At 43.5% G+C, this 12,263-nt stretch overlaps 2 protein-coding genes across 2 annotated transcripts in view; one reads left to right on the top strand and one right to left on the bottom strand.

Moving 5' to 3' along the window:
* Positions 1-562: 562 nt before the first annotated feature.
* LOC128640797 (ubiquitin carboxyl-terminal hydrolase 24-like) lies at positions 563-1,077 on the top strand. Its single transcript, XM_053693217.1, has one exon. It carries the CDS (start codon positions 679-681, stop codon positions 1,075-1,077), a length of 399 nt encoding a protein of 132 aa, XP_053549192.1. The 5' UTR covers positions 563-678.
* A 1,267-nt stretch (positions 1,078-2,344) lies between these two features.
* The window catches only part of LOC128640796 (ubiquitin carboxyl-terminal hydrolase 24), a 152,644-nt gene continuing 142,725 nt past the window's right edge, over positions 2,345-12,263 (bottom strand). Inside the window, exons 19-20 of the mRNA XM_053693216.1 lie at positions 3,248-3,254; positions 2,345-2,991 (exon numbers count right to left, since the gene is read on the bottom strand). Coding sequence (XP_053549191.1) covers positions 2,345-2,991; positions 3,248-3,254 — 654 coding nt within the window. The remainder of the gene's footprint in view (positions 2,992-3,247; positions 3,255-12,263) is intronic.

The raw sequence follows: 12,263 nt of genomic DNA, 5'->3' as shown, positions 1-12,263 counted from the left end.
CTCCTGTCATGGTTGATTAAATATTTCGTACCTGCTCTATGTTAAATGTTTGCATATATTGTGTATTATTATTGTTTTTGTATTTTATTGTACCCTATTGTATCAATGCAATGTTTTGTGATCCCAGGAAATACTTGAAAACGAGAGAAATCTCAATGTATCCTTCCTGGTAAAATATTTTATAAATAAATAAATAAAATAATATAACTGTCTTATCCATTTAAACAGTCAGTAGAACTAAAGTATACTACAGCATTGGGCGTGGTTTTTAGTGGGCGTGGCTATATAAACCATATATGGGCGTGGCTATGCTGCAAATATGGAAACTATACAGAAACTCTAAGATATGGTTTCCCTGGAAGCTATTAAGATACAAATTGCTATCGTTTAAAGTATTAGCAAAATATTTAAAATGTTTCAATTTTGATCATTATTGTTTTTCCTTACAAATCCATGCTGTAATTCTCTGCCAACCGCAATATGGCCGCACATTCCCTCCATAATCATGTGATGTGTCATGTGACACACTTTCGCCCCACCCCTCCCCAGTTTGGGCCTGGCTCTGGGCGGGGCAGAGGTGTTGCAGCTGGGAGGGGGAGTAAACATGGCGGCGCACAGAGGCGCTCCGGAGAGGTTTACAGTCTGATTTCCCGTGACAGGAGAGGGGGCAGTGGAAAAATGGAGACCGAAGAGGAGCAGCACATGACCACCCTGCTGTGCATGGGCTTCTCGGATCCGAGCACTATCCGTAAGGCCCTGCGCCTGGCAAAGAACGATATTAATGAGGCGGTGGCGCTACTCACTAACGAGAGGCCCGGGCTGGACTACGGCTATGAACCTATGGACAGTGGTCAAAGGGGGAGCGGGGATGGCAGCAACCGGGGAAGCAGTGGATTTGACCCACCTCCAGCTTATCATGAAGTGGTAGAACCCGAGGTAAGAGCTGAGGTCCTGAGAAGGGAGAGCACGCTGCTACCTGTCATGGTGCGGGAGGGCACAGGCGGTGTGACACAAGGTGGGAGGGGATCTGCAGCTGGAATGACTGCACTGCTAGACACTGTCATGTGGGGGTATTAGGTTGGTGCACGGGGGTGCTGGGGAGGGGGAGGTAGAACAAGAAGTAGGGTGCAGCCTGTGAGGAAGCAGCAGACATTGGGGTGGTGTGCAAACTAGGAGGGAGCAGCAGAGGTGTTGGGGTATAGCCAGGGTGTGAGCAGCAGAGGTGTTGGGGTGCAATCTGTGTGTGAGCAGCAGAGGTGGTGGGGTGCAATCTGTGTGTGAGCAGCAGAGGTGGTGGGGTGCAATCTGTGTGTGAGCAGCAGAGGTGGTGGGGTGCAATCTGTGTGTGAGCAGCAGAGGTGGTGGGGTGCAATCTGTGTGTGAGCAGCAGAGGTGGTGGGGTGCAATCTGTGTGTGAGCAGCAGAGGTGGTGGGGTGCAATCTGTGTGTGAGCAGCAGAGGTGGTGGGGTGCAATCTGTGTGTGAGCAGCAGAGGTGGTGGGGTGCAATCTGTGTGTGAGCAGCAGAGGTGGTGGGGTGCAATTTGTGTGTGAGCAGCAGAGGTGGTGGGGTGCAATTTGTGTGTGAGCAGCAGAGGTGGTGGGGTGCAATCTGTGAGGGAGCAGCAGAGGAGGTGAGGTGCAATTTGGGGTGCAGCCTGTGAGGGAGCTGCAGAGGCTTTGGGGTGCAGCCTGTAAGGGAGCTGCAGAGGCGTTGGGGTGCAGCCTGTGAGGGAGCTGCAGAGGAGTTGGGGTGCAGCCTGTGAGGGAGCTGCAGAGGCGTTGGGGTGCAGCCTGTGAGGGAGCTGCAGAGGCGTTGGGGTGTAGACATAGAGAGAACAGCGTCAGTAGATGTGGCATGGAGCAGACAGTAAGGGTTAAGAACTGGGGTCCAATCAAAAGAATCAGCAGGGTCAGAAGAGGTAAGGGGCAGCCTGTGAGGAGCAGGGTCAGAAGAGGTGAGGGGCAGCCTGTGAGGAGCAGGGTCAGAAGAGGTGAGGGGCAGCCTGTGAGGAGCAGGGTCAGAAGAGGTGAGGGGCAGCCTGTGAGGAGCAGGGTCAGCAGAGGTGAGGGGCAGCCTGTGAGGAGCAGGGTCAGCAGAGGTGAGGGGCAGCCTGTGAGGAGCAGGGTCAGCAGAGGTGAGGGGCAGCCTGTGAGGAGCAGGGTCAGCAGAGGTGAGGGGCAGCCTGTGAGGAGCAGGGTCAGCAGAGGTGAGGGGCAGCCTGTGAGGAGCAGGGTCAGCAGAGGTGAGGGGCAGCCTGTGAGGAGCAGGGTCAGCAGAGGTGAGGGGCAGCCTGTGAGGAGCAGGGTCAGCAGAGGTGAGGGGCAGCCTGTGAGGAGCAGGGTCAGCAGAGGTGAGGGGCAGCCTGTGAGGAGCAGGGGTCAGCAGAGGTGAGGGGCAGCCTGTGAGGAGCAGGGTCAGAAGAGGTGAGGGGCAGCCTGTGAGGAGCAGGGTCAGCAGAGATGAGGGGCAGCCTGTGAGGAGCAGGGTCAGCAGAGGTGAGGGGCAGCCTGTGAGGAGCAGGGTCAGCAGAGGTGAGGGGCAGCCTGTGAGGAGCAGGGTCAGCAGAGGTGAGGGGCAGCCTGTGAGGAGCAGGGTCAGCAGAGGTGAGGGGCAGCCTGTGAGGAGCAGGGTCAGCAGAGGTGAGGGGCAGCCTGTGAGGAGCAGGGTCAGCAGGGGTGAGGGGCAGCCTGTGAGGAGCAGGGTCAGCAGGGGTGAGGAGCAGGGTCAGCAGGGGTGAGGGGCAGCCTGTGAGGAGCAGGGTCAGCAGGGGTGAGGGGCAGCCTGTGAGGAGCAGGGTCAGCAGGGGTGAGGGGCAGCCTGTGAGGAGCAGGGTCAGCAGGGGTGAGGGGCAGCCTGTGAGGAGCAGGGTCAGCAGGGGTGAGGGGCAGCCTGTGAGGAGCAGGGGTGAGGGGCGGCCTGTGAGGAGCAGGGTCAGCAGGGGTGAGGGGCAGCCTGTGAGGAGCAGGGTCAGCAGAGGTGAGGGGCAGCCTGTGAGGAGCAGGGTCAGCAGAAATAGGGTGCAACCTGAGCATCATCATCGTTTTCCAGTATAAATCATGCAGTTAGATTCATGTGCTCACTTGCCATCTAAAGAGAGATGCAGTGTGCCACAGTCATTCTACATTTAGACTGGTGGTCACATTACAGCATTTATCTAGTGCATTATCATCAGATTTATGTGCACAGAAACATACTCATTGTACGTATACAGGGATTCTGTTGATACAGATTTGACTTTACTCACCTTTACCCTGCAACCATTTATACGATTGTGTTTTAGATGCTGCAATTGCAGGGGGTTAACATATTGATACTTCCTAATATCCCTTTTTCCTATTGTAGAGCAATTTAAAATTCAATCAAGATCCCAGATGCCAACCCCATACAGTCATTCATTTTCTTTCCTCTTTAGTATATAGTGTGGAATTTTGAATCTCTTATATATTGGAGCAGGAAGTGTTAATTTGTGGAAGTGCAGCTAGGTTTGATAAATATGAGGAAGTCAGCAAGGGAGATAGATGACCAGTCACATAAAAGTATAAAAATATATCAAAACATTGTCTGAAAAATTGGAAAACCTACTGTTAGCTGAACTGCTTACACTGCATGAAACCCACATTTTTTTGTGATTCAGAAAAAGCATATGATTTTAAACAACTTTCCAATTTGCTTCATTCAATTGGAATTCTGTGTTGAAGGAGCAGCAATGCACTACTGGGTGCTAACTTAAAGGGACACTGAACCCAAATTTTTTCTTTTGTGTTTCAGATAGAGCATTAAATGTTAAGCATCTTTCTAATTTACTCCTATTATCAAATTTTCTTGGTATCTTTATTTGAAATGCAAGAATGTAAGTGTAGATGCCGGCCCATTTTTGGTGAACAACCTAAGTTGTCCTTGCTGATTGGTGGATAAATTCATCCACCAATAAAAAAGGGCTGTCCAGAGTTCTGAACCTAAAAAAAAGCTTAGATGCCTTCTTTTTCAAATAAAGATAGCAAGAGAACAAAGAAAAATTGACAATAGGAGTAAATTAGGAAATTGCTTAAAATTGCATGCTCTATCTGAATCCCGAAAGAAAAAATTTGGGTTCAGTGTCCCTTTAACACTTGGTGAGCGAATGACAAGCTGCATTTATGTGTAGCCACTTATTGACAGCTAGCTCCCAGTAATGCACTGCTGCTCCTGAACCTACGTACCTATGTATGCTTTTATATTCAGGATATCAAGAGATCAAATTGTATTATAAAAGTAAATTAGAAAGTCATTTACAATCACATTCTCTGAATCATGAGAACATTTTTGGGATTTTTGCCCCTTTTTAATAATGCATTTTATTTTATTTTTTTGAGACGCGTACCTCATTGCTTGACAAACCCAGCTGCTAATATGCCCTTGGTGCCAAAATTCTGTCTTGTACCATGGTTATTAAGCCAGGGGTCGTTCTGTATTGTCCCACTACTGGAGCCAGGCTTCATTTGGCTGCAATTTTCTCAGGTGGCTTAAAGGAACATAAAGTTAAAATTAATCTTTTATGATTAAGATAAAGCAAACAATTTAAAAAATAATTTACTGCCGTTATCAATTTTACCTCTTGCTTTTGTTTGCTGTAACTTCGCTCCTTCCCATAAGAACTCACTGGTAAATTCAGGAGCTTGCACGTGTCTATGTATTGTTATAAACATTGTTGAAACCGCTGCTGCCATAAAGTGATCAATGCACATACCTTAAAATACCTCTGTGCTCTCATGGGAACGAGCTAAGATTCAGCAAAGGAGACTAAGAGAAGGAGCCTACAGCTAAAAGAATTATAAGTTAGAACCTTCTCTTGGTCTCATCTGCTGAAAATGAGCTGCTGAGGAATGTGTTCTGATGACTATGGGCTGCATTTATCATCCACTAGTGGACAGGGGGCGTACTATTCACCCCTGTCCTCCCGACCTTTCTTCTGGTGGGCAGCAATCGGCTGCCTGAATTTAATATTGCACAAGAGCGCTCATTTGCGCTCGCATGCAACCCTGCCCACGCACCGCCAATCGCGCACAAGCAGGAGCTGTCAATCTCCCCAGTTGGACGAGACTGGAGAGATTGAAATTCTCCACCTAAGAGGTGAACAGGGTAGGGAAGCAGCGGTCTGACTGCTGCTTGATAAATACTGATTGCAGATTCTCTTGTGTCTGATGACCTCTGCTTGATAAATACTGACTGCAGGTTCTCTTGTGCCTGATGACCGCTGCTTGATAAATACTGACTGTAGGTTCTCTTGTGTCTGATGACCTCTGCTTGATAAATACTGACTGCAGGTTCTCTTGTGTCTGACCGCTGCTTGATAAATACTGACTGCAGGTTCTCTTGTGTCTGATGACCGCTGCTTGATAAATACTGACTGCAGGTTCTCTTGTGTCTGACTCCTGCTTGATAAATACTGACTGCAGGTTCTCTTGTGTCTGATGACTGCTGCTTGATAAATACTGACTGCAGGGTCTCTTGTGTCCGATAACCGCTGCTTGATAAATACTGACTGCAGGTTCCCTTGTGTCTGATGACCGCTGCTTGATAAATACTGACTGCAGGTTCTCTTGTGTCTGATGACCGCTGCTTGATAAATACTGACTGCAGGGTATCTTGTGTCTGATGACCGCTGCTTGATAAATACTGACTGCAGGTTCCCTTGTGTCTGATGACCGCTGCTTGATAAATACTGACTGCAGGTTCTCTTGTGTCTGATGACTGCTGCTTGATAAATACTGACTGCAGGTTCTCTTGTGTCTGATGACCGCTGCTTGATAAATACTGACTGCAGGTTCTCTTGTCTCTAATGGCCGCTGCTTGATAAATACTGACTGCAGGTTCTCTTGTCTCTAATGGCCGCTGCTTGATAAATACTGACAGCAGGTTCTCTTGTGTCTGATGACTGCTGCTTGATAAATACTGACTGCAGGTTCTCTTGTGTCTGATGACCGCTGCTTGATAAATACTGACTGCAGGTTCTCTTGTGTCTGATGACCACTGCTTGATAAATACTGACTGCAGGTTCTCTTGTGTCTGATGACAGCTGCTTGATAAATACTGACTGCAGGTTCTCTTGTGTCTGATGACCGCTGCTTGATAAATACTGACTGCAGGTTCTCTTGTGTCTGATGACTGCTGCTTGATAAATACTGACTGCAGGTTCTCTTGTGTCTGATGACTGCTGCTTGATAAATACTGACTGCAGGTTTTCTTGTGTCTGATGACTGCTGCTTGATAAATACTGACTGCAGGTTCTCTTGTGTCTGATGACCACTGCTTGATAAATACTTACTGCAGGTTCTCTTGTGTCTGATGACCGCTGCTTGATAAATACTGACTGCAGGTTCTCTTGTGTCTGATGACCGCTTCTTTCCTAAAGACTGACTGCAGGTTCTCTTGTGTCTGATGACCGCTTCTTTCCTAAAGACTGACTGCAGGTTCTCTTGTGTCTGATGACCGCTGCTTGATAAATACTGACTGCAGGTTCTCTTGTGTCTGATGACCGCTTCTTTCCTAAAGACTGACTGCAGGTTCTCTTGTGCGAAGCTGCAGTTATAGGGAGGAGAAGGGCTTGATAAATCGAGCCCTATATGGCAGTGGTGTTCAACAATATTTGTAACAATGCATGAAGAAACCCAGATGAACTTGGAGGAATTTCCCTGTAGACGAGGCAAGGAAACAATCTTCTATAAGTTATAGAGAGGGTGATACTGTTGTGCATAGGCTGCAGCACCTGCCTCAGAATTTAAAGGGACAGTCTACTTGAAAATTGTTATTGTTTAAAAAGATAGATAATTCCTTTATTACACATTCCCAGTTTTACATATTATCACTGTTATATTAAAGGGACAGTCACACCAAATTTTTGTTGTTTTAAAAGGTAGATAATCCCTTAATTAACCGTTCCCCAGTTTCGCGTAATCAACACTGTTATAATACACCTTTACCTCTGTAATTACCTAGTATCTAAACCTCCGCAGACTGCCTCCTTATTTCAGTTCTTTTGACAGATTTGCATTTTAGCCAATCAGCGCTCACTCCTCAGTAAATTCACGTGCATGAGCTCAATGTTATCTAAATGAAAGACATGAACTAGTGCCCTCCAGTGGTAAAAAAACTGTCAAAATGCATTTAGATTAGAGGCGGCCTTCAAGGTCTAAGAAATTAGCATATGAACCTCCTAGATTTTGCTTTCAACTAAGAATACCCAGGGAACAAAGCAAAATTGGTGATAAAAGTAAACTGGAAAGTTGTTTAAAATTACATGTCCTATTTGAATCATGAAAGTTTTTTTTTTTTTAACTTGACTGTCCCTTTAATATATTTCTTACCTCTGCCTGTATCCAAACACCTGCAGACTGCCCTTATCTCGTTTAGCCAATCAGTGCTGGGTCTTGTATAACCATTATCATTCTCCACGGGAGTGAGCACACACAGGAACTAGCACTGTCTGGCTATAAGCAAGATTGTAAAAATCTAAAAAAAAAAAAAAGGTACTGAGATAAGGGGCAGTCTGCAGGGGCTTAGAAACAGGCAAACTTAGAGGTTATAAAGTATATTAATCTAACAATGTTGGTTATGCAAAGCTGATAAATGGATAGTAAAGGTGCTATCTATTTAAACAATAAAAATTAACAAATAGACTGTCCCTTTAAGAGAAAATCAGATTTTACACAGGGAGATCAGCTGCCTTCATCAGAGTAAGATTTAACATTAAAAATAAACATTTAACAGGATGAATACTATTTAAACATTTAAGTATATGCCTTAACCCAGACGGTGGGGTTACAGGATGCCACTACCGGTGACAGGGTAGAAAGCTGCCCCAGACGGTGGGGTTACAGGATGGTACTACCGGTGACAGGGTAGAAAGCTGCCCCAGACGGTGGGGTTACAGGATGGCACTACCAGTGACAGGGTAGAAAGCTGCCCCAGACGGTGGGGTTACAGGATGGTACTACCAGTGACAGGGTAGAAAGCTGCCCCAGATGGTGGGGTTACAGGATGGTACTACCGGTGACAGGGTAGAAAGCTGCCCCAGACGGTGGGGTTACAGGATGGTACTACCGGTGATAGGGTAGAAAGCTGCCCCAGACGGTGGGGTTACAGGATGGTACTACCAGTGACAGGGTAGAAAGCTGCCCCAGACGGTGGGGTTACAGGATGGTACTACCGGTGACAGGGTAGAAAGCTGCCCCAGACTGTGGGGTTACAGGATAGAAAGCTGCCCCAGACTGTGGGGGTTACAGGATGGCACTACCGGTGGCAGGGTAGAAAGCTGCCAGACGCGGGGCTCCGCTGCAGTATGTGAGGAAAAAGCAGAACATAATTGTATATGAGGGTTGGGTATTGTCTGTGTACGTTTATTTTTTTAAGGAACAAACCTACTGTCATGATTCCACCTTAAATCCCTTTGTCCACCTTTACTATTCACCTATAAAAGGATATCAGACACACCTGTTTAATGCTTGATTATTGAAGTTGTGTTTCTGAAGAACTTGCTGTTCCTCCGTTTCTACTCTCTCAAGCCTTTAACTAATTTTTGAGAATCATCTACATTGGATCAAGTTTTCACTTTCAAAGTGTATCTCAAGTGATTATATCTTCCAAAACTTACTTCTCCAAGGTATTTATCCCTTGCCGTAATCTATAGCCTGAATCTGTGACGTCATCTCACACGCTGTATCACAGGATCGCTACAGCACTCGCATCTTGCAGCCTCCTCCTCTCTGACCTATTCAGTGAACGCTGCCTAATCAATAACGCTGCTTCCCAGCTGTGTCTTCGATACATTTCAGTCTCCGATCAGGTACAAACTTCCTCAAGCTCATAAACTGTTTTTGGCCTCAAGTAAGATTATCTTATAACTTACAAAGTATATTTTGTCAATTCAAGTTTACATATTATAATTAGCGGATACTTATTTTTTCTATCTTTTTGCTCACCATTTTTGTCTCCTATTTTTCTCTTGTGCGCACAGAGTGTATTATTTTTTGTCATTAATACAGCCTGTCTCTTGTAAGACAAATCTTATTTCTGAGTGAGTTTTCTCCAAGAATCTCTTCCTCAGATTTTCCACTCTGTATTATTTTTTATTTACACAAATCATTTATCAATTACTAATATCAAGTTGCTTTATTCCATGAGTTTAACTTATTCAAAGCTATATTTGTTAAATATTGGAAAAAAGCTACAAATCTATTTTTTTCCTGGAGACATGACACCTACAGTTAGATTTATACGCTCACTGCAGTATTTGTTTTGCAAGTGCCACTCTGTAACCAGGGAGCTAAACGTCTGACACTTCCATGTGTTCTACCTTACTTTACTAATCTTTTATCTATTTAGCATATTCAGCTCCATGGCTAATAGTGTCAAATGGATTAGTTTTTTTTTAAAGAAACAATATAAGTTAGCAAAGAGATCTACATTAGTCTAAACATTTTTATCCCCAGTGCATGTTGACTATTTTACATCTGTTATATGTTAGATATATAGAGAATAAACCAAAAAGCCAGGGTAAAATTCTAGGAGCACAGATACTGATCTACAAATCAATACAGTATTCTCATAACACTTTGGGCTTGGCTAGGAGTCTGCACAAAAAATCAGCGCAATGTTATTTAAAAATAAGCAAAACTATTGTTTTTTTCTTTTTAAAAAGAAACCTGTATAGGCTATTCTAAATAGATCATATAAAAATCTAGTGTATACAGTCCCTTTAAGTCTAGGAATCTGCAAGGGAGTTAAACATGGTTAAAACAGCTTCAAAGAAACAATGTGCTACTGGAGTAGCCTGAACACACCTAGCTGAGCCAGTGACAAGAGGCATATACCTGTCATTATATAGGGATGGGGTTATCGTGTATGTATACCTTGTGTGTGTGAGTGTTATGCTGCTTGAGTAAGCAATACTGTTTATTTTGCGAAACGCGTTCTGCATTATTTTTTTAAAATATTTAATATTTTTAATAAATAACCCCCAAGTGATCTTGGTAGGGTTTTATATTTTGAATATAAGTCCTGTATGGTGTCTTATACCAATATATCACAGTGGGACACATTCTGGTTAGTGGCAGATGCCATTTGGTTCCTGATTACCAAGGTAAGCCTAGCTGGGGAGCTGTAGAATCGCCAAGGCTGCGTGATATGCTCTTTGAGATTAGTGATTATCCTTCCTTAGGGGCTCATTCAAGAGGAGAATCTGAAATACTCAGAGCTATTGTTTTTTCCAGTGTTTTAGATAAATACTGTATGTGTGAGAAGAGCTGAGATTGGAAGAAATCAAAGAATTGTATTGTTGGCCTTATATTGGCGTTCTGTCATCTTTTGGACCTAACTTGTTAAAGTGAGTCTAATATATTTGTATATAGCTACCGTTAATGCCTCTGTAGTTGGCGATAGCAATGTGTTAAGCACATTGTTATATACACCGTAGGGTTGCCACCCGTCCCTTAAAATACAGAACACTTATAAGTTACGCATGCTGCAGGGTGTGCAGGGAGGAATAGGAACTGGTGCTGTCCAGAAACACAATAAATGTTCCTCCCTGCACACCCCTGCAGCATGTGTAACTCATAAGTGTCCAGGAAAACATGGCTGAGGTGGCAACCCTATTTACAAGAAAAACTTTAGAGCGTTTTCTTTTTTGCACTTTGTTGTCCCTTTGATCGGCAAACCAGCTCTAATCAATCACTGTGTGTTTGTTGTTGGTTCAGACAATTTGTCAAGCATATAATGAATGTATATTGCAATGCCTTTCCTTTTTTTATTAAAAGTCTATAATAGTAGAAAGATGACTTGCTCTCATTTGCTACAGCGTGTGCATTTAAAGTGAATGGAAATTTGAATGATTAAGTGCCCGGTTTTTAAAAATACTATTAAAAGCAGGGGCAGTTTTGTTCATTAAAATTTACATTGAAACGTATTATTTTTTATTTATTTTTTTAATACTTTTTCTTCTGCCCGCTTCTCCTGCTGTACTTAGCACAGCAATGACGAAACCGGCTTCCTCCAATCGTTGCATGGCCTCACGAGCTGGATGCCTTGGGGTGCTTGCAGAGATTGGAGGAAGTCGGTTTTGTCATTGCAATGCTAAGTCCAGAGGAGCTGCGGGCGGAGGATGCCAGTCTGGGCTTCCTAAAGAAAAAGGTATTTAAAAAAACAAAAACAAAAAAAAACAAAAAATGCTTTAATGTAAATTTTAATGAATGAATGAAACTGCCCCTGTTTTTAATAGTATTTTTAAAAAACGGTTACTTATTCATTCAAATTTACATTCACTTTAACTTAAAAATTTTCTTTAACTTAAAGGGCCATGATACCCGAATGTTAAACATGAAAGTGATGCAGCATAGCTGTAAAAAGCTGACTAGAAAATATCACCTGAACATCTCTATGTAAAACATAAAGATATTTTACCTCAAAATGTCCTAAGTATTCAAACCCCATTGCAAAGGACTTTAAGCAGCAAATCTGTATGTCTGTCCCGGGACAGGCAAAGGAGCGATCTTTGTGCACACTCATTTTATTTCCCTATTCAGTTTAGGGAAGTTTATTATGAAATCTCATGAGATCACAGTAAAAGAGTTCATGACCTCAGCACTGTTGATGCTGATTGGCTGCAGTTGATGTCTTTATATATATTTTTTTTTACCTGCAGCTGAGCAGTAACTGCACAGTAACTGAAGTATAACTTTTTACACAGAACTTACTCTGTTGAGCTGAGGAGATTGTGAGGTAAAATATCTTCCTTTTTTACATAGAGATGCTCAGGTGATATTTTCCTGTCAGCTTTTTACAGTTTCAAGTGATTTAGCATATGAGTATTATGTCCCTTTAATGATTCAGATAGAGAATGCAATTTTAAACGACTTTCTTATTGTTTTCTATTATAAAATTGTTTGTTCTTTTTGTATAGTTTGTTGAAAACGGGAATCTACACTCAAGAACGGGCTCGTGTCTGAAGCACTACATGGCAACTGTTTTGCAAGAATGTTATCCAATTGCAAGAGCACTAAGAGGGCAGTGCTATTTATTGCCATGTAGTGTTGCAGACACTGCCTATGGATCTTTCCAACAAAGAATACCTTTGGAACAAAGCAAATTTGATAATAGAAGTCAATTGGAAACTTTTTTTTTAATTGTATTTTCTGTCTGAATCGCACATGAATGATCTTCATATCCCTTTAAAAGAGTTTGTACTGTAAGCTTTTCTCTCCTTTAATTTGTTGCCAGTTATTTATTTT

Source organism: Bombina bombina, chromosome 10 (genome assembly GCF_027579735.1).
Source record: "Bombina bombina isolate aBomBom1 chromosome 10, aBomBom1.pri, whole genome shotgun sequence".
Classification (NCBI taxonomy): domain Eukaryota; kingdom Metazoa; phylum Chordata; class Amphibia; order Anura; family Bombinatoridae; genus Bombina; species Bombina bombina.
This window is presented reverse-complemented; position numbering and strand designations above follow the sequence as displayed.

Bases quoted from the DNA above. Each gene is read 5' to 3' on its own strand.
- LOC128640797 (XM_053693217.1), top strand. From the start codon at position 679: ATGGAGACCGAAGAGGAGCAGCACATGACCACCCTGCTGTGCATGGGC.